The sequence below is a fragment of the Dasypus novemcinctus genome, chromosome 1 (genome assembly GCF_030445035.2).
Source record: "Dasypus novemcinctus isolate mDasNov1 chromosome 1, mDasNov1.1.hap2, whole genome shotgun sequence".
Taxonomy (NCBI): Eukaryota; Metazoa; Chordata; class Mammalia; order Cingulata; family Dasypodidae; genus Dasypus; species Dasypus novemcinctus.
Window position 1 is genome coordinate 137,435,227 of NC_080673.1, and position 22,484 is coordinate 137,457,710.

The window sequence follows — 22,484 nt, forward strand, 5'->3', positions numbered from 1 at the left end:
CCCCATGGGAAAGGACTCTGTTACTCTGCCAAAAATTTATATTGTTAGTGGACTTAGTGGGTCCATACCGATTAATCCAGCCTGACTCAACTTTATATTCTTTCCATCATTATCTCACACACTTAATCTCCATTACCACATACGTTCCACTGATTTCTTTTGATATAAATTGGAAAACTCCATGCAATTCTTTTGAAGTATAGTGCATTTTCTCATAGGTCACAATTTGTATCTTACCTTTTGGGACTTGTTGGGACTTTAATAATAGATCTGGAGGAAGGTAGAAGTGGTGGCAGTAGGTAACAAGAAGGATTAGAAGTTTCTTACAAGCCAGTTACTTCAGGGCATTCCTTTGCAGTTTCACCTCCTGAAACAGATTTATTCTTTTCAGGAGGAGGTTGAATGGTGGATCCATAGGGCAGACTGGAGGTCAGGAAGCTGTTTCCTCAGGGCAGACTGGAGGTTGAGAAGATGTTTCATTAGGGTGGACAGATCAGGTGGCTATTTCCTCAGAACAGTCCATTACATGTTTATCTGGCAAAACCTCAGCAACATTTAGGGTTTCAATGTCCCCACAGCCAACATTATCAAAATATATGTCCCCATGCCAATTTTCAGGATCCCATTCCTTTCCAGTCAATCCCTTCAGTTTAACAGCAGACACCCTACAAGTTGAGATTTTAGTTTCCTTTGTGACTGCTACTTGCACAATGAGACTCTCAGGGTCTGTTTTCAGAGATCTCAAGTCTGCTGCTACAAGAAACAAGATTTTCTTTTGGGGCAGATGTAGAAACTTTTACATCTTTCATGGGGCACTTAAGTTGCACATTTGAAGCCTTCAGCTATTTGCTCTCTTTTATAACTGCATCCAGCTTATGTTAGAATAACCAGCCAATGTCATTGTAACTTTTAACTCTACAAAGCTCTGCTAAAGTGTCAAAAACACTCTCAACCATAGTGTTGCATCTTGTAAGCATGTGAGTAGCCATATCTTGTGGTAATATTTTGCATATCTCTGTTAACTCATGCCATGGACTATCAGTGCCATTTTTTCTAAATAAAATTTTATTGAAGTATATCATTCATACATGAGCATACATAAACAATAAATTGTTTTGTAAAATTTGTGAATTTTCAAAACAAATATGTTTAACATACAAGGCTCCCATACATCTCCACATCACTGTCATGAATTGTTGTGAAACATTTATTACAAAGTATGAAAGAACATTTTCAAAATATTACTACTAACTATATCTTACATTTGGTATATTTTCCCCCAACTTATCCAATTATTAACACCTACATTAGTATTATGTATTTGTTATCATTCAGGATAAAATGTTCTCTTATTTGTCTTGTTAACCACAGACTATTATCCACCACTGGATTCCCTGTGTTATACAGTTCTATGCTTTGTACTATCCATTAAAGTGTGCATTCTGTGACTCTCACTTTCATCACAGAATTGTGCTGTCTTCATCTCAATTAATTTTAGGATATTTTCATTACTCCAAAAGGAAAAATCCCATATCCTCATATACCCCCTATTGTTTTCCCTTAGTATTGAAAAAAAATCTTCTTGTTTTTGCTGCTAAATATCAATATATTACTGTTAACCATCATCCAAGAGTTATATTAGTTGTAATTTTCCTATGTATCACCATATTGCTAGAACTTTTGTATAAGAAGATCATTCTTATATTTATACTATTAACTGCAATCTTCATCCAACACCGAAATCGCTGTGTTATACATTCCCAAGATTATTCTCTAGTTTCCTTTCAGGTGGCATTTATTCCACGGACTACCCTTTTCAGCCAGTCACATTTATAAACCAGCAGTGTTAGCTATACTCTTTATATTGTGCTACTCTCAACTCTATTCATTTCTAATTTTTACAATTAACCTTATTAATAGTGCTTAATATCATCTCCCATTCTCATCATCTTCTATTTCCTAGTAACCTATATGCTAAGTTTACCTCTGTGAGTTTACTCAACATATATAATTCATGTTAGTGAGACCATACAATATTTGTCCTTTTGTGTCTGACTTATTTCACTCAACATAATATCCTCTAAGTTCATCCATGTTGTCATATGCATCCTGAGTTCATTTCTTCTCAGAGCAAAATAATATTCCTTTGTATGTATATGCCACATTTTGTTTATACTTTCATTGGTTGATGGACACTTGGGCTGGTTTTATATTTTAGCAATTGTGAATAATGCTGCTATGGATATCAGTGTGCAAATGTCAGTTCACATACTTGATTTCAGTTCTTCTGAATATATTACTAGTAATGGTCTTGCTGGATCATATGGAAGTTTTCTCTTCAACTTCTTGAGGTACTACCAAACTGCCATCCAAAGAGACTGTGTCATTCTACATTCCCACCTAAAGTGAAGGAGTATTCCTGTTTCTCCACATCTTTTCCAACACTTGTGGCTTTCTATTTTTGTTTTTGTTTTTTTTTAATAGCCATTCTATGCAATGTGAGATGATATCTCATTGCTGTTTTGATTTGCATTTACCTAATAGCTAGTGATGTTGAACATTTTTTCGTATGCTTTTTGGCCATTTGTATTTCCTCTTTGGAGAAGTGTCTATTCAAGTCTTTTGCCCATTTTTAAATTGGGTTGTTTGTCTTTTTATCTTTAAGTTGTATAATCTCTTTATATAACATGGATATCAAACCCTTGTCGGATATGTGGTTTCCAAATATTTTCTCCCATTGAATAGGTTGCCTTTAAAAAAAGAAAAGATTATTTATTTCTTATTTATTTATTTCTCCTCCCCCTTGTTTGTGCTCACTGTCTGCTGTCTTTGTTTGTTCATTGTGTGCTTTCTGTGTCTGTTTGTCTTCTCTATTTAGGAGGCACTGGGAACTGAACCTGGGACCTCCCATGTGAGAAAGTGGTGCCCAATTGTTTGAGCCACATCTGCTCCCTGCTTATTGTGTTTCTTGTTGTGTCATCTTTTTGCATCAGTTCTCCATGCCAGCCTGTCATGTCAGGTCATGGTCCTGCTCATCTACTTTAGAAGGCACTGGTAACTGAACCCAGGAGCTCCTATGTGGTAGGTGGGTGCCCAACTGCTTGAGCCCATCTGCTTCCTGAGTAGGTTAACTTTTTACTTTCTTGACAAAGTCTTTTGAACAACAAAAGTGTTTAATTTTGAGTAGGTTTCATTTATCTAATTCTTCTTTTGTCACTCATGCTTTTGTTGTATGGTTTAAGAAACTACCACCTACCACAAGATCTTGAAGATGTTTTCTTGCATTTTCTTCTAGGAGTTTTATGGTTGTAGCTTTTATATTGAGGTCCTTGATCCATTTTGAGGTAATTTTTGTATAATGTATGAGATAGGGGTCCTTCTTCTTTCTTTTGGATTTGGTATCCAGTTCTTCCAGCACCATTTGTTGAATAGACTGGTGTAGCCCTGCTGGGTGGGCTTGACAGCCTTGTCAAAATCACTTGATTATATATATGAGGGTCTGCTTCTGAGTTCTTGACTCAGTTCCATTGGTCAGTCTATCTTTATGCCAGTACTATGCTTTTTTTTACAATTGTATCTAAGTAATATGCTTCAAAGTCAGGAAATGAGAGTTCTTCAACTTTGTTCTTTTCAAAGATATTTTTTTGCTATTTGAAGCCACTTACCTTTCCAAATAAATTTGATAATTAGTTTTTCCATTTCTGCAAAATATGCTATTGGAATTTTTATTCGGAGTCTGTTGAATCCGTAAACCATTCTGGGTAGAATTAACATCTTAATGATATGTAGTCTTCCAGCCCATAAACATGGAATGTCCTTCCATTTACTTAAGTCTTCTTTGGTTTCTTTTAGCTGTGTTCTGTTTTGTGGTTTTCTGAATATAGGTCCTTTATGACCTTGGTTAAGTGTATTCCTAAATATTTGATTCTGGGGAAACGGACTTGGCCCAGTGGTTAGGGCGTCCGTCTACCACATGGGAGGTCTGTGGTTCAAACCCCGGGCCTCCTTGACCCGTGTGGAGCTGGCCCATGTGCAGTGCTGATGCGCGCAAGGAGTGCCACGCCACACAAGGGTGTCCCCCGCGTGGGGGAACCCCACGCGCAAGGAGTGAGCCCCGTAGGGAGAGCCGCCCAGCGTGAAAGAGAGTGCAGCCTGCCCAGGAATGGCGCCGCCCACACTTCCAGTGCCGCTGACAACAACAGAAGCGGACAAAGAAACACGATGCAGCAAATAGACACAGAACAGACAACCGGGGGACAGGGTGAATTAAATAAATAAATAAATCTTTAAAAAAAAAAAATATTTGATTCTGTATTTGCTATTATAAAGGGAATTTTTTTCCTGATTTTCTCAGATTACTTTTCAGCAGTGTATGGAAAACAATTGATTTTTTGCATATTAATCTCGTATCCCACTATTTTGTTGAAATCTATTAATTCTAGTGGCTTTGTTGTGGATTTTTCAGAATTTTCTAGATATAGGATAATATCATCAGTGAATAGCAAAAGTTTTACTTCTTCTTTTCCTATTTGGGTGCCTTTTATTTCTTTATCTTCCCTAATTGCTCTAACTAGAACTTCTAGCACAATATGGAATAACAGTGGTGATAGTGAGCTTCCTTGTCTTGTTCCTGATTATGTGGGAAAGATTTTATTCTTTCACTATTGAGTACAATGTTAACTCTAGGTTCTTCATATAGGCACTTACTATATTGAGGAAACTTCCTTCTAATCCTATTTTTTGGAATGCTTTTTATCAAGAAATGATGCTGTATTTAGTCAAATGCCTTTTTTGCACCAATTTAGAGGATTATGCAATTTTTCATCTTCAATATAAAATTGTGGTTTATTACACTAATTGGTATTTTGGTGTGTTGAACCACCCTTGCATACCTGGGATAAACTCCACTTGATCATGGAGTATAATTCTTTTTTTTTTTTAAATTTATTTATTTATTTTCTTCCCTCCCCCCTCCCACCCCGGTTGTCTGTTCTCTGTGTCTATTTGCTGCATCTTCTTCTTTGTCCACTTCTGTTGTTGTCAGTGGCATGGGAATCTGTGTCTCTTTTTGTTGTGTCATCTTGTTGTGTCAGCTCTCCGTGTATGCGGCACCATTCCTGGGCAGGCTGCACTTTCTTTCACACTGGGTGGCTCTCCTTATGGGGCACACTCCTTGCACGTGGGGCTCCCCTACGTGGGGGACACCCCTGCATGGCAGGGCACTCATTGCATGCATCAGCACTGTGCATGGGCCAGCTCCACACAGGTCAAGGAAGCCCAGGGTTTGAACCGCGGACCTCCCATGTGGTAGACGGATGCCCTAACTACTGGGCCAAGCCAGCCGCCTATAATTCTTTTAATATGCTTTTGGATTTGGTTTGCAGTGTATTGTTGAAGATTTTTGCATCTGTATTCATTAAAGAAATTGGTCTGTAGTTTTCTTTTTTTGTAGTGTCTTTATCTGAATTTGGTATTAGGGTGACGTTAGCTTCATAGAATGAGTTTGCTAATGTTCTTTCCTGTTCAATTTTTTAGAAGTCCTTGAGCAAGATTGGTATGAGATTTTTTAAAAAGGTGGGGGGTGGGGGGGAGAAAAAAGAAAAAAGAAGAAAAGAAAATTAAATTTAAAGAATCAAAAAAAAGAGAGAAAAGACAGATTGGTATTTGATCAACTTTGAATGACTGATAGAATTCACCTGTGAAGTCATCTGGTCTTTGGCTTTTCATCTTTGGTAGGTTTTTGATGACTGTTTCAGTGTCTTTACTTATGAGTGGTTTGTTGAGGTCTTCTATTTCTTCTAGGGTCCGTGTAGGTGCTTTGTATGTTTCTAGGAATTTGTCCATCTCATCTACATTTTTCTAGTTTTTTTGCATGAAATTGTTCATAATATCCTCTTATGATTTCACATTTCTGGAGGGTCAGTGGTAATGTCCCCTCTCTCATTTTTGATTTTATTTATTTGCATCTTCTCTCTTTTTTCTTTGTCAGTCTAGCTAAGGGTTTGTTGATTTTGTTATCTTCTCAAAGAACAGAATTTTGGTTTTGTTGATTCTCAATTTTATTTTCTTCTGCTCTAATCTTTATTATTTCTTTCATTTGGCTTGCTTTGCAATTACTTTGCTGTTCTATTTCTAGTTCCTCCAGGTGTGCAGGAATTTTAACTCTTTCTTCTTTTATAATGTAACAATTTTGGCTATAAATTTCCCTCTCAGCACTGCCTTTGCAGTGTCCCATAGGTTTTGATATATTGTGTTCTCATTTTTAGTCATCTCAAGTTATTTACTGAATTCCCTAGCAATTTCTTCTTTGACCTGTAATTATTTAATAGTGCATTGTTTAATCTCCATGTATTTATGAATTTTCCCTTTTCCATCTGTTGTTAATTTCTAGCTTCATTCCATTGTTATCAGAGAAAGTGTTTTATAATTTCAATATTTTAAATATATTGAGACCTTTCTTTGACCCAACAGATGGTGTATCCTGGAGAAAGATCCATGAGTGCTTGAAAGGAATGCATATCCTTGTGTTTTGGGTATGCTCTATGAATGTCTGCTGGGTCTAGTTCAATTATCATATTATTCAAACTCTCAGTTTCCTTATTTATCCTCTGTCCAGATATTCTATCCAGTATTGAGTGGTGTATTGAAGTCTCCAACTATTGTAGTGATGTCTATTTCTCCCTACCATTTTTGCCAGTGTGTGCCTCATGTATCTTGGGGCACGGAGGTCAGGTGCATAAATATTTTTATAGTTGTTTCTTCTTGGTTAACTACTCCATTTAAAATATATAATGGTCTTCTTCATCTCTTGTGACAGTTTTGCATTTACAATCTATTTTGTTTAATATTAGTATTGCTACTCCAGATCTTTTTTGGTTACTATTTGCATGGAATATCTTTTTCTAAAATTCCATGCAACTTGGTTGTGTCCTTATGTCTGAGGTGATTCTCTTGTAGAGAGCATATAGATGGCTCATATGTTTTTATCCATTCTATCAGTCTATGTCTTTTGATTGGGGGGTCAAGACATTAACATTCAATGTTATTACTGTAAAGGCATTTCTAACTTCATCCATTTTATCCTTTGGTTTATGTAGTTGTATCTTACTATTGTCTTTTTTTTTTTTATCCTTTAATATATTCTTGCTAATAATCTTCATTTCTACACTCTTCTCCAAGTCTCTTGCACTTGTGTTTTCCTTTTAGGCTGTAGCATTTCCTTTAGCATCTCTTGTAATTCTGGTCTTTTGGCAGCATACTGTCTCAGTTTCTGTTTGTCTGTGAAAACTTTAAATTCATTCTCATTTTGGAAGGATAGTTTTGCCAGATGTAGGAATATTGACTAGCAGTTTTTCTCTTTCAGTACCCTAAATACATTATACCACTTTCTTCTTAACTCCATGGTTTCTGATGAAAAGTCGGCACTTAATCTTATCAGAGTTCCCTTGTATGTGATCCTTTTTTTCCTTGCTGCTTTCAGAATCCTTTCTTTTTCTCTGATACTTGTCTTTCTCAATAGTAAGGTGTCCTGGAGTAAGTCTATTTGGATTTATTCTGTTTGAGCTGTGTTGTCCTTCTTGGATATTAATATTTATGTTTTTCACAAGGGTTGGGAAGTTTTTGGTCCTTATTTCCTCAAATATTCCCCTTTTCCATTCTATTTTCCTTCTGGGACATTGATAACATGTGTGTACATTTTGCATTGTCATTCAATTCCCTGAGACCCTGTTCCTTTTCCCCTATTCTTTTCTCTTTCTGTCCTGTTTTTTCAAGTTAGTTGTTCTATCCTTGATATCATGAATTCTGTCTTTCATTAATTCAAATCTGCTGGTATATACTGCTAATGTATTTTTAATCTCATCCATTGTGTCTTTCATTCCCATTAGCTCTGTTACTTTTCTCTGCAGGCTTTCAGATTGTTCCTTATGCTTACCAAAGTCCTCTCAATATCCTTTATCTTTTTACTTTTTAGTCATATTTTGCTTCAATTCTTTGAATTGATTTTTGAGATTTGTGTTATTATCCATCATTGATTAGTTGTTTTAAATCCTGCATCTCATCAGTTTATTAGGTTTGTTCTTTTTGCTGGGCCATCTCTTCCTGTTTCCTAAGATGGCTTGTAATTGTTTGCTGATGTCTAGACATCTGAATATGTTGTTGAATTTACTTTGATGTTCAATTTCTCTCTCTTGCCTAGAGGTTTTTTTTTTCATGGTTATTCTTTAATTTTTGGCTCAAGTTATTCTGAGTCTTTAAAATTGCCCAGCTTACATTAACAAAATCAAGTTGTCTCTCAGGAGCTGGGACTAAGAGGGACAGAAAGGCAGTTTTTCCCTTGTAGTTCCCTGGATGGCCAGCAGATGGCACTCACCAGCAAATCTTTCCACCTAGGTGTTTCCTTCAATCTCCACTTACCTGTTGTTTCTAGTTTGTCCAGAGCTGAGATTCAAAGTGGACTCTGCTGGCAAAATTCACTGAAGAGCAACTACTCTCCACCCTCAGATGAACCCTTCCTCTTCCCAGGGAACAGGATATTTGTTCCCCTTTCTTTTGTCTTCAGTGGGCCAGATTTTTATCCAGGCTGCAAGTCTTAAGTGTGGGGGATTGGTGTCTTTCCTGGCCACCACAGAGGTTTAGTAACACATGGTTGTCATTTTGGGTTCTTTGTCTCCCTGTCCCTCAAACTCCTGGGGTTGAACAGTGTGTCATGTTCTGCTGACCCTCAAAGCAGTTACTTTAGACAGCCTTTGGCCTTTTTCCCATTTTATTTGTGAAGGAGTCGACCCCTACCTGCCTACTCCAGTACCATTTTCCTGGAACTCTATTAGTGTCATATTGATCATTGAAAATAGAGTCATTAGTGCCTTTGAATCTAGTCAAAGTAGAGCCAGTTGCTAAAATCCCAGAACCAATTCAGAAATCCAACTTCTAAGATTCTGCTTCTCAAGAACCACCCCCCTCTCAGTACCATGCTCTATTAGTTAAGATTCTCTAGGGAAACAGAACCAATAGGAGATATCTGTAAATATTATGAGAATTTATAAGATTGCCTCACATGACTGTGGGGGTACACATGTCCAAATTTTGTAGGGTAGGCTACAAGCCAGGAACTCCAATGAAGGTCCTTGATGAATTTCCCAGGCAGAGCTGACTGGCTGAAATAGAGATGAAAGTTCTCTCTCTTCTGACTGCTGAAATAATCACTTCTTCTTTATTTTTTTTTCATATAATAAACTTTACTTTAAAAGAAGTTTTAGATTACAGAAAAGTTACATCAAAAGTATAGGGATACCCATATACCCCCACCCCTGCACCTCTCACATTTTCATCTATTTTATTTTATTTTATTTTTAAGATTTATTTATTTATTTAATTTCCCCCCCTCCCCTGATTGTCTGTTCTTGGTGTCTATTTGCTGCATCTTGTTTCTTTTTTTTTTTTTTTTAATTTTTTTTTTTTTATTGACTTTGTAATAATATTACATTAAAAATATATATGTGAGGTCCCATTCAACCCCACCCCCCCATCCCCCCTCGCCCCCCCCCCCAACAACACTCGTTCCCATCATCATGACACATCCATTGGATTTGGTAAGTACATCTTTGGGCACCTCTGCACCTCATATACATTGGTTCACATCATGGCCCATACTCTCCTCTATTCCATCCAGTGGGCCCTGTGAGGATTTACAATGTCCGGTGATTACCTCTGAAGCACCATCCAGGGCAGCTCCATGTCCCAAAGACGCCTCCACCTCTCATCTCTTCCTGCCTTTCCCCATACCCTTTGTCCATTATGTCCACTTTTCCCAATCCAATGCCACCTCTTCTATGTGGACATTGGATTGGTTGTGTCCATTGCACCTCTATGTCAAGAGGAGGGTCAGATTCCACCTGGATGCTGGATGCAATCCTCCCATTTTCAGTTGTAATCACTCTAGGCTCCATGGTGTGGTGGTTGTCCTTCTTCAACTCCATCTTAGCTGAGTGTGGTAAGTCCAATAAATCAGATTGTAGGTGCTGGAGTCTGTTGAGGCTCAGGATCTGGCTATCACATTGTCAGTCCAGAGATTCAAATCCCCTAAATATATCTTAAACCCCAACATTAACTGCACCTCCAGCACATTAGCATGAAAGTCTTATGAAGGGAGATCCCATCTGAGTCCAGATTCATCACACATAAACACCATTTCCAAAGAGGGGCCATCTGCCCTGGTAGTTAACCCCATCGGCCATGACCATAACTCCCATGGGTCTCTTTAGCCCTCAAAGGAACCAATATCTGGGGGTTGTATCTGCTTTATCTGTCTCTCTGACTCTGCTCAGTTGTGCATGAGGGCAAACCTTCTGCCAGCCTCCAGACTCTTTTTTAGAAACTCGTAGCCATATAAACTCATTTCTCCTTTCCATTTCCCCCTTACTTTAGGTCAAACAGCATTTTAAAGTCATGGTATTTTATGTAGACATGGATATTCTGCTGATCCGCATTGAACCTTCCGTCCGCTTCTGTTGTCGGCGGCGGCACGGGAAGTGTGGGTGGCACCATTCCTGGGCAGGCTGCTCTTTCTTTTCACGCTGGGCGGCTTTCCTCATGGGCGCACTCCTTGCGCGTGGGGCTCCCCCACGCGGGGGACACCCTTTGCGTGGCACGGCACTCCTTGCGCGCATCAGCGCTGCGCATGGCCAGCTCCACACGGGTCAAGGAGGCCCGGGGTTTGAACCGCGGACCTCCCATATGGTAGACGGACGCCCTAACCACTGGGCCAAAGTCCGTTTCCCCATTTTCATCTATTAATAATATCTTATGTTGTCTGTCCCATAAGAGCTAAACCTCATCTCAATCAATTCTCCTTTTAAGGCTTCCAGTTGATTGGATGAGGTATCTCTAATTGTGAAAGGCAATCTTTTCAATTGATTGTAGATATAATCAGCCATAGATACAATAAACTTACTAATGATTTAAGTCCACAAAATGTCCTCTTAGTAACAATTAGGCCAGTGGTTTGCTTGACTAAACCAGTAGGCACCATTACCTGGCCAAGTTGACACATGAGCTAACCATCACAGTTTCCAACCTGCTTCCATACAATATTTAAAGTTTTGACAACTTTACATGTTTTTCTCTTATCTTTTCACATACATGCTATACTTTAATCCACTTCTGGCTTTACCAGAGTTCTTTCCCAGCTTTTACCTCTTTGGCAGTCACTTCACATTACTCTGTTTACTACATCACACTTTTTCACCCAGATGACCTTTCACCATATCTCCCAGCAAATGGTCAAAGTTGGTCTCACTTCATTGTATTTCTGTTTCTGCTTTGAGGTCCCAGTTTCTCTTGGAGGAAGACATACTACAAGGGAAATTGGTCCCATTACAAATATCTACACAAAATTCAGATAGCTTCTCTATGTCCTTGAAATCTTTTGTTTGTCCTCTTAAGAGTCATAGAATCAGTGTTTCGATATTGTTTAGATCTGCTGTCTTCTTAATCCCCTTAATCCTACTTGTCTCCAACTTAAACTATTGAAAACATTGTGCTTTTACATTTACAATCATTATGCATGGACTTCTTTCAAATATTTCAGCCTCTATAGCAATTTCCTTCCTAAAGTTTTCAGAGGAACAGCTATATGACCCCTCAGTTTTTTATGTTTTAATTTATTACAGAGATCTTCAAATGTATACAAAATTTTAAAAAAACACAGTATGACTTCCCATGTACTGATCACTCAGGTTCAAAAGTTATAAATATATGACCAATCTTATTTCATTCATACATTCTCTAATGCAGTCCTCCTAATTTCACACCCTGCAAAACAACAGGTATATTTTGAAGTAAATCCTAGCTATCATATAGTTTCATCTAAAAATATGACCCCTATTCTAAAATGCCATTTCATGATAGTATTAAAGGTGAATGTCCTTTACAAACTCAGGACAGTAGAAAAGAGGAACCAAATTTAACCCTGTCATTGTAATTTCATCCTTCCCTCTCTCAGTAGAGAGCCAGACCATTTTTTTTTTCTCCTTTATCTCTAGTATCCACAATTTTTACCACTTGACTAGCACCACACATTTTAAAATATCAAAGGGCATCAATAATTTCATATACAAAAATGAAAAGGAGACTTGGGTCTCCTACTTTTTCCTGTTTCAGTGGTATGTGGCTACCTCCAACTTCTTAAAATATGATTCTTCTTTGTGTATGATCATGAAATATGCTGATTTCTTCTCTTCCTCTCCAACCATTCATTTCTGGTCCCTCCTTTGGTTCATATTTCTCTCCCTTTCTCTAAACTTGACTATCCCTCAAGACCTAGGTCTCATATGCAAATTTTCTCTACTCTATATAATCACTCAAAGAAGTCATCCTTTCTTTGAATTCAGTTATCAAATTAATGACTTCCAAATCTAGTTTCATAATTAACCTCTTGCCTAAAATTGTCTCAAATTTCCATCTAGTGCAAAATAATTTTCATTTAGATGCTTTAAGTTGTTAGTATGAGACTAAAATTTGAATGTATGCCATCTCAAACTCAATGTCATCATTAAATGTTAAATCATTTTCTATTTTCAAGTTTATAATTTCTGTTATAGGCTTCACTATTCTTGGAGTCTTCATTTTTACTTTTACCTTTCATTTATATCTAATCTTTAAAGTTCTAGAATATTTTTCCCTTTATTATGGCTTTCAGATTTATCTATTTTTCTCCATTTTCTTCTTTTAATTCCCTAATATATTCCTTCATTACTCTGTCAACTGAGATAACAAACTAAGCTGTAAGACAATAAAGGCATTTATTTGCATTCATAAAATTGCAATTTGGGACACACAGATTCAGGTACCCATGTCATGTCCTGCCCTGGCATTTCTAAGGAAGGGTTTTTAAAGGAAAAGAAGATTAAACAAGTTGTTTGTGGTTGGTGGATATTTGTGGTATTCAAATTATTCTTCAGGTTAGATAGTTTATGGGGTTCTTTATCTTGTGGTTTGTTTATGGTGTCTAGAGGTCCTAAGGGTTCTCAGGAACATTGTTGCTTAAGGCTTTGCATACTTTGGCAGTTTATGGTATCTGGGGAGACCTGCCTGAGAGTAACCTCTAGAGTCACCTCCCTTCTCCATTTGAAATCATGTAGTCACAGAAACTTTATTTCATTTTTTAAAAATTTCCCCCCTTTGATCAAGATCTTTCTCTGAAAACATTGTTGATCAACATTTGGTATTTAGCCCCTCAGCACCAGGGAGGCTTGTTCCTGAGAGTAACTTCCCACACAATGGGGAAGATAGTGAGTTTATTTACAGATTTCGACCTACAGAGGGGCCACATATGAGCAACAAGGAAATTTTTGGGGTGAAATTGACTCTTAGGCATTGATTATAATTAGGTTTAGTTTTGTCATTACAGAAATCATAAATGCAAGCCTCAAGATCAAGGGTTTGGCTCTTTAACATTACCAGGGAGGTAAATGCGACTGTTATTTTGGAGATGAGACAATTGAGACACAGTGTAGTGATTATAAAATAAAAATAATTAGCAAGGTTTGAAATATGTTATGAACCTAGTCTCTTCAAGATAAAAACTTAGCCAATTAAATAAGTGCCTGTGGATGTGGCCAACAATTGTGGCTTTCTTTAAATAGCTTCATATGGCACATCTTATTTCTATAAGCATAATGTAACCTTTTTGAGGGAAAGGTCCATAAATTTACACTTTTTAAAATATTTCCACCACATATGAGGATATCAGTAAACACTTACTGGCTATTTCATTTCCAAATTACAAAAACATTATTTCAAATTTAGCTGTCATTAATATTAATTAATATATATTTTTAAATTGATGTAAGAAAATACACAAGGAAAATTGTATAATGTAGGGACAAATGCATGGGTTTCTGAGTTAGATAGCTCTAGGTACAAACTTAAGTTCTCTCACTGATGTAACCTCAGGCAAGTTACTAACTTTTTCTTAGTATCAATTTTCTCATTGATAAAATGGAGAAAATGAAACTTACCTTTTGTTTTGTTGCAAGGATTACATGAATTAATGAGATGATATGGTTAATTTATTAAGCACTTCATAGAAAGATGAAGGCTTAATGGGTGGTCAATAACTAGACACCACACTGTCTGAGAAATGACCAGCTTGTACCTTGTTCTTATGACCTGTATAAAGAAGCAGCACTCTGTAGTTCACAAGAGATATGCAATTTGAATTTGTGCTTTTTAATATATTTATTTACTAAGTTGTGCATTATACCTCACTCTGTGCTAAGCACTTTACATTTCCTGTCTTACACAATCTTCAAAATAATCAGCCAAGATAGGTACTATTAAAAGCATTTACAATTAAGTAAATTAAAGGTCTAAGGCAGCTTGAAAAAGGCGAGACTTGAGATTTAAACCCATCTAACTCTAATGCTCATGCTTTTTTAGGAATTATGTCTTATCAAAAAAAGCCAACCTGAACAGGGAGGATAAGAGGGAATTATTTTTGTCAGAAGTACCAGCTAAGTTAAGAGTACTGCTCTCCAAAGTGGTGTAGCCTTTGATCTCTGTGTACTGAACCCTGAGACTAAGCCAGTGTCAGAGCTCCACCTTTATACAGATAACTGACATGGATCAGGGGAACCACTTCTGCTTGAAACTGACCCATTTCATTAAACCTTTAAGTGAGAAAAATAGCAAATTCCTCTTAATGGACTGCATTACGATTTACTAATCTCATATTTCCCCTTAGGGTGATTCTGGAGGACCACTGGTTAGTCCGGATGCTAGAGATATCTGGTACCTTGCTGGAATCGTGAGCTGGGGAGATGAATGTGGCCAACCTAATAAACCTGGTGTTTATACTAGAGTGACTGCCTTCCGGGACTGGATCACCTCCAAAACTGGCATCTAGAGAGAATAACCTAGTAGAATGAAACACATTTTTAGGTGGAGGCAATTCTTAGAGGTACAGAATTGTAGACACCTTGGAAGCCATCTGGACCTCACCGATGTAACTAAACTGTTTGCTTGACTCAATATATATCCTTCCTAGCTCTGCTTCACATGGGAACATCCTGCCTCTGTCTGATGGTTTCTGTCCCAAACTTCATTAATTTGTTTTCTGGAAGTCTTTTTGTCATCAGTTTTGTTTTGTTGACATAAATTTCTCTTGTGTATATGTAATATGAAACAATCGCTTCCTCCATTTCCCCAGCACTCTCATTTCAATAAATGTATGCATTAAAGGTATAGGACAAAGGAAACATAAAAAGGGAATACTATTTTTATGTATAGATAGTATTATGTATTTATTTTTTCTAGTGGAATGAGGAAAATGGTCATATTTATTATGAAAGTCAAGAAAACAGCCAGCAGAACACTGAACACTTAATAATGGAGAAAGAACGGAAATTAAGAGAGAAACCAAGATGTAGCTTTATTTTCCTTTCCAGTCAAACACTTGCTAAGAGAAAAGTGGGGAAGAGTCAGTTTTCGTATAACCTACAATAATTATACAAACTCTCTGTAATGTAATTGTTTTGAACAAGTTAAATCAAATAATATTTATTTGAATATTGCCCTGCTGAGGATGTCTATATGTAATACTAAAAAACAAATAAGTCTCCTTACTAGACTGACAATTCATTGAAGGACAATCAGCACGTCGTATTTGGTAAAAATTTGGGTGATTGAGTGGAATGGAGGAGGGGAAAATTGAATAAATCCAAACTATTGAAAGTAAAGCCTTGAATGGAGGTAATGTCCAGGTGTTGTAGTCATGTACTTGAAGTGAGGGCTCAGATTTCCATTTTGAGATGATTGTAGGTATTCTTCTTCCCCCACTTCTTCCCCCACTGTTTACAGCCTGAAAATGCTGGTGGTCTTCTTCGATTCATCTTAACCCAGGGAGAAAGATATTAAAGGGAGGATAACCTAGAAGCTGCATCTCTGCTGCATCTAGTATGGCACTGAATTGCTAATTGTCTGGATATAAGAAGCTGAAGAAGGAAAGCCTAATATCAGCCTCTTTCATAATTTTAACATTTTTCAAGTATTACTTAGCTAGTGGAGGCACAACATTCAAGTGATCTAGGCCATTATGAAGTTAGGACAGGTGCCCGTACATAAGGGCATTTTATTTTATTTTTAAATTTATTTTTAAGAGATACAGAGATCACACAAAATGTTACATTAAAAAATATAGGAGATTTCTATATGCCCCACTCCCCACACCCCCACTTTTCCCACATCAACAACTTCTTTCATTAGTGTGGTACATTCATTGCATTTGGTGAATACATTTTGGAGCACTGCTACACAGCATGGATTATAGTTTACATTGCAGTTTACACTCTCTCCCAGTCCATCCAGTGGGTTATGGCAGGATATATAATGGCCTACATCTGTCCCTGCAATATCATTTAGGACAACTCCAAGTCCCCAAAATGCCCCCATGTTATATCTCTTTTTCCCTCTCCTTGCCTTCAGCAACTGCAGTGGCCACTGTCTACATTAATGATATAATTTCTTCCATTGCTAGAGTTACAATAATTCTATAGTAGAATACCAGTAAGTCCACTCTAGTCCACATTTTATTCCCCAATCCTGAGGACTCTGAGATGGTGATACCCACTCCACCTCTTAATTGAGAGGGGCTTTGATCCCACATGGCTGATGGATAGGACTCTCCTCCTTATAGTTATATACTCTTTCAGTTCCTTGGTGTGGTTGTCCATCCTCACCTCCTTGTTACCTGACCTGCGTAAGTCCAATGAACTGGAGAGTAGGTGCTATAACTCTGCTGAGGCTCAGGGCTCAACTGGCATATGGACAGCCCAGAGATTCAAGTCTCCTGGACATAAACCAAGCCCTGCATCAACCACAGGTTCAATAAAAGGGACAGAAGAGGCATGTGTAAAGAAGTCACATTCAGGAACACAAATTCCAAAGTAAGGCCCACTGGCAAGGCACCAAACTCCGGAGTCCCTGCCATGACCATAGGACCTGGGTGTCTCTGTAGCACTCAGGAGCACCACTACCTGGGGTATTATCTACTTTGGCTGTCTATGAGAGCCTGCTGAGACGTTCATAAGTGTGACCCCACTGATGACCTCCTGACTTATTTTGAAGTCTCTTAACCATATAAATTTATTTGTCTTTACTATTTCCCCCTTTTATTCAAGGTCTTTTTCCAGTTGCATCACCAGTTGGTACTTGGTAGTAATCCCTCAGCACCAGGGAGGCTCATCCCCGGGAGTCATGTCCCACTCTGGGGGAAGGTAATGCATTTATATGCTGAGTTTGGCTTAGAGAGTGATGACATTTGAACAACATGGAGGCTTTCAGGAATTAACTTTTAGGCACCCTACAACACTAGGCCAGGTTGAAATTTCAAGTGCAAAAGGCTGATAAGCAAAGTTATCAGTATCAATGGCCTATCATTGGACCATCCTTCTTCACTAGTCATTGCCCCTGCACTTGGGGAATTGTTGCTGTTCCATTGGGGAATGCAGCAGAACTCCCAGGATGGGAACCCAGCACACCCTCGGTTGTGTGAATCTCTACCCACTGTGTCAATACTCAATGAATATCAGAACATATCTATATACCCTATATGCACACCTAGGCGGACTCCCTCCCATGCATCCCCCATCAATGACACCCCACATGAATGTTCCCCCCCACCATAGTTGAACCCCTCTGTGATCCAAACTTCTTCAAAAATGAAGCCTAATACATTGCCAAATTCAATTAATAAGAAAATGAGATAGTAATGATATGTTTAAACATAAGAAATAACATACATAACAATTTAGAAAAACTAAAACAAATTTTAAAAAATTGGGGTATTAAAAAATGAAAAATATTATAAAAAAGTAGTTTTTTGATGTTTTGCCTTTATTGTTGTAATAGATGTTGTCTTGTATGTACAGTGGCAATTTCTTCCATTTCTTCCTCAGTGTCTTACCTTTTTTTTTTATTATGTCTTCAAAGAAGTTTTAGGTCACAGTAAAGTCACATACAGAATGTAGGGGACTCCCATATACCCAACATCATCCTCCTTTTCCCCCTTCCCTCTTAATGATCTTTTTACATATGGATGTTACATTTGTTACAGCTGATGTACAAATATTGAAACATAGCTACTAACCATGGTCAGTAGTTTACCTTATGGTTTACATTTTAGACTATACACTTCTATAAATTTTTGGTGAAATTTAACATGGCCTGTATCCATCATTGCACGATCATACAGAATATTTCCATTGTCCCCAAGTACCCCCTCTTCCATCTATTATATTCTTCCCACCAATCCCCCATGTTCACCTGCTCCCTCCCCCAGCCCTCCTCCCAGTTCTGTGGACCATCCAACCCATCCTCCCAACCCTAGCCCATGTCAAGCTTGTACCACCCAATCCAATATTATCCCTACACCTTTCATATCCCTTCACTGCATAACTGCTCACTTCCACCTTGTCATAGATTTCACCTGTGTGGGCATTGGCACACAGGCTTCATCTCCCTTTCTATTTCCTGTAAACCTATCTTCCAGACTTTAGGTTTCTCAGAGGGCTCATTTGTTTAATTCGTATCAGAAAGGTTATGTATTATTTGTCCACATAAGGGCATTTTAATGGCAAGACTTCACCGAGTCTTTCCATTATACTTTCATTAATATATAAAACTACTTATTCAACTTCTGTGTTTTAAAATAACTACTTCAAAAGTTAAAATTATTGGGAAAAATTTGCCTTTTATTGACTCAAATAAAATTTGCTTTTAAGCTGATAAAATTTAAGTTTGGCTAGCTAAGATATGAAAACTGGCATGAATTGATAGAGTTAAATATTTTGCTTAAGCCATTTTTTATCTATTTAATGAAAGGTTTTTGGGAATAAAACAAGGCTAAGAAAAGTGATGAATTTTAAACAGAGATATAAGAACATTTCAAATTAAATTACTCTCAAGATTCCATTAAAAATTGATTCCCCTTGACTCAGTACATTCTGCAGTGGGGCCATTACATGGCATCTCCAAACTATAAGTAGCAACATAATTCAGGAAGGATGTCTGGGTCTTCAAGGAATACTGAGAACAGTAGTAGAAAATCTATAGTAGGGTCTTAAAAAAAAAAAACAAGCAAAAGAATACAATTCATCTTTGCAAAGGATTTAACAATTAATTCATGTAAATTGACATAGCCCTTAGTATTTTTTCTAGGTTTCTGGAGGTTAAATTCCAAACTAAAATAAATTTTTTTGATGTGTGTGATTTGAAGAATTCATTTTGCAACAGACTAGAAAGAACTTAAATTAAGGAGAAATTTTAGAAGTTTAAGTTTACAGTGACATCATATTCCTCAGAGAAATATTTTTGATATTTCCTTTTATAAAAGAAGGAAGAAAGGTTTGGCTCACAGTGAAAATATCACCTTTATGTGCACAAAGAAATAGATGCTATATTCTCATATTTTTAAAATGACAACTCCTTTTGAAAAATGATGTGGAAAGTGTTTCTTCGTTCTAAGAATGTTAGTCATTTAACTGGAGAAAGTTAAGAAGTCATGACTATCATGATGTTTATTAATTATACAAGAGGGCAAATGGTTCTTCTGTGTCTTTTCTCTCTCTTCCCACAGCACCTCAAAAAGTGCACTGTATATAATAGACTTTCAATAAATGTTGTTGAATGACTCCTTTATTTTTGTATTATGCAAAAAACGCAACTTTATTTTGGTTTACACAGTAATATTAAGAATTAATCCCAGCTTTCATGCCAACTGTGTGACTTAAGCAAGTTATTTAAACACAGTAAGCCTCAATTTACCCCACTTATAAGACAGGGATAATAATATTTACCTGAAATGATTGATGTGGGGGTTAAAATGAGATAATGTTTGAAAAGTGTTTAGCACAGTTTTTAGAACACAGTAGGTGCTTAAGAAATGTCAGCTATTATAATGGTTTCTGTATTGAAAATACAATTTTCTTTTAAATAATATGGTACTGGATTATAATAGGTTGAATAAACAGCTTTAAAATGAGATGCATCAACAATTCAGCTGATTTCTTATTTAATTCTGATTCTACAAAAGAAATTTTATTAGGATCATTCAAAAACATGTCATTTGTCAAAGTGTTTTCTATGACTATGTATTAGTAAGGGTTTTCTAGGAAAACACACTAAGAGGAGATATCTGTAAAAATTATGAGATTCTATAAAATTGTCTCACATTACTCTGGAGACACATGAGTCCAAATTCCATAGGGCATGCTCCAAGCCAGGAACTCTGAGGAAGATTTTTGAAGAATTCTTTAGGAGGAGTTGGCTGGCTGAAGTAGGGAAGGAAAATCTTCTGACTGATGAAATAATCACTTCTTTTAAGACCTTTACCCACTTGGATAAGGTGTCTCTCATTGCTAAAGACAATCTCCTGAGTTGACTGTAGATGTAATCAGCCACAGGTGTAATCAGCTTACTAATGATTTAAATCCACAAAACATCCTCACAGTAACAATTAGGCCAGGGCTTGCTTGACCAAACTACTGGGTCAAGTTGACACATGGGCCTAACCATTGCGGTCCACAATTTGGAAGCCATAAACATTACCTTAAACCATACTTGATTTCTAAATAAACACAGTAACAGACATATTTTATACCTAACAATACTCATTTGTCCTGCATACAACCAGAAATATACTAATTCTCTCTAGAATAGGATGCAAGTCTGTGGGTGATATCCACTCTTAAACTTGATATACATAAATTAAATACTATGACATGAAACTAATACAACTTATATCATATGGTAAGGGGATAAGATAGGGAGTGAAATAAAGATACTTGTTTTATGTACATATGGAAGCATACTCATATCAAAACAAGAGCGAAATATTCAAGACCATTATAACCATCATTTCTGCAAGCGGTTACATATTTTTAGTTCGTATTGGTCACTACCTTCTTCCACTACCCATCCCATATTCCCGTTACCTCAGCTGGCCATGATCATTTGTCTGCTAGGGAGACCCAAAACTTTATTTCTGAAGGATCTGGCTGATCGATTGGTAGTCCTACCTAGGTTGAGTTGTTGTAATTTTTCATGACTTTAATCACAGGGCATGGTAGTACTAAGAGACACTCTAGGGGAAGTCCTGTATTTCAGGCAAACTCTTCTTTACCTCCAATGTACATTTGCAGTCCTAACTCCCCTTGATTGTCAGGATCAGTCACCCCAGTCAGTACAGTGATTCCTTTCTTTGCCTGTTTATTCAGAAGCCTGAGGAGTCCAAAGTGATCAGGTGACAATTTTAGCTTTCAGTTCAATGGAATCCATAGTGTCTCCTGGTTCCTCCTTTTGGAACTAAGTCTTGTAGACCATCAGAGTTTAAGGTTGCAGGGATGGGATGCAAACATTTTTCTAGTGGATCAATAAGGGTAATAGTGAGTGGTGCCATGTCCATTCTTGGACCCATGAATTCTGGCTGTGGGAGAAAGAGCATCATAGAATGGATGCTGATTTAGAGCATATAAGGACTCCTGGAGAACATTGCCTTAGTTGTAAGGTATTGCCACTTAGCTGGTGCTATAACTGAGTCATCAAAAGGCCTTCCATCCATCTACCAACCTAGCCACTTCAGGATGATGGGCATCATCAGTGGATTCCATGAGCAGGTGTCCATTTCTGCACACCATTTCCTATGAGGTGGGTTCCTTGAGCTTGATCAGAACCAATGCTGTGTAGAATATCACTATGGTGGAAAAGGCATTCTGTAAGTCCACGGATGATAGATTTAGCAGAAGCATTGCATGCAAAGAAGGCAAACCCATATCCAGAGTATGTGTCTATTCTGGTTAGAACAAATAGCTGCTGCTTCTACATGATGGAAGTGGTCCACTGTAATCAGTCTGCCATCAGATAGCAGGCTGATAACCTCAGGAATGGTGCCATATTGGAGACTGAGAATGGGTCTGCTGGCAGATTGGATACTCAGAAGTGGCTGTATACAGGTTGTTCTTGGTGAGTGGAAGTACATGTTGCTGAGCCCATGCATAGCCACCATCCCTATTGTTCATAAGTGTCCATTGGGCAATGACAGGAGTGGCTGGTGAAAGAGGCTCACTGTTATCCACAGAGTACATCATCTTATCCACTTGATTATTAAAATCTTCCTCTGCTGAAGTCATGCTCTGGTGAGCTCTCATGTGGGACACTAATATCGTGATTTTTGCCCGTTCAGAAAGGTCTATATACATACCCTTCCTCAGACTTCATCACCAATTTTCTAGTCATGTTCCTTTCAAGTTCCTGATCATTCAGCCAAACCATTGATAACAACCCACAAATCAATAAACATACATACTTCTGACCATTTCTCTTTCTAAGTAAAATGAACAACCAGGTGCTCTATCTGAAGTTCTGCCCATTAGGAGGAATTCCCCTCACCACTATATTTCAGGGATGTCCCAGAAAGGGGCTGCAGTATT

The 22,484-nt window shown here is 37.5% G+C and overlaps 1 protein-coding gene across 2 annotated transcripts in view; it reads left to right on the forward strand.

Moving 5' to 3' along the window:
* The window catches only part of LOC101430809 (transmembrane protease serine 11E), a 125,998-nt gene extending 106,314 nt beyond the window's left edge, over nt 1-19,684 (forward strand). For both annotated transcript variants that reach the window (XM_071216213.1, XM_071216212.1), the window contains one exon: nt 14,744-19,684. In XM_071216213.1, coding sequence (XP_071072314.1) covers nt 14,744-14,905 — 162 coding nt within the window. In that variant the 3' untranslated portion in view covers nt 14,906-19,684. The remainder of the gene's footprint in view (nt 1-14,743) is intronic.
* Nucleotides 19,685-22,484: the final 2,800 nt, after the last annotated feature.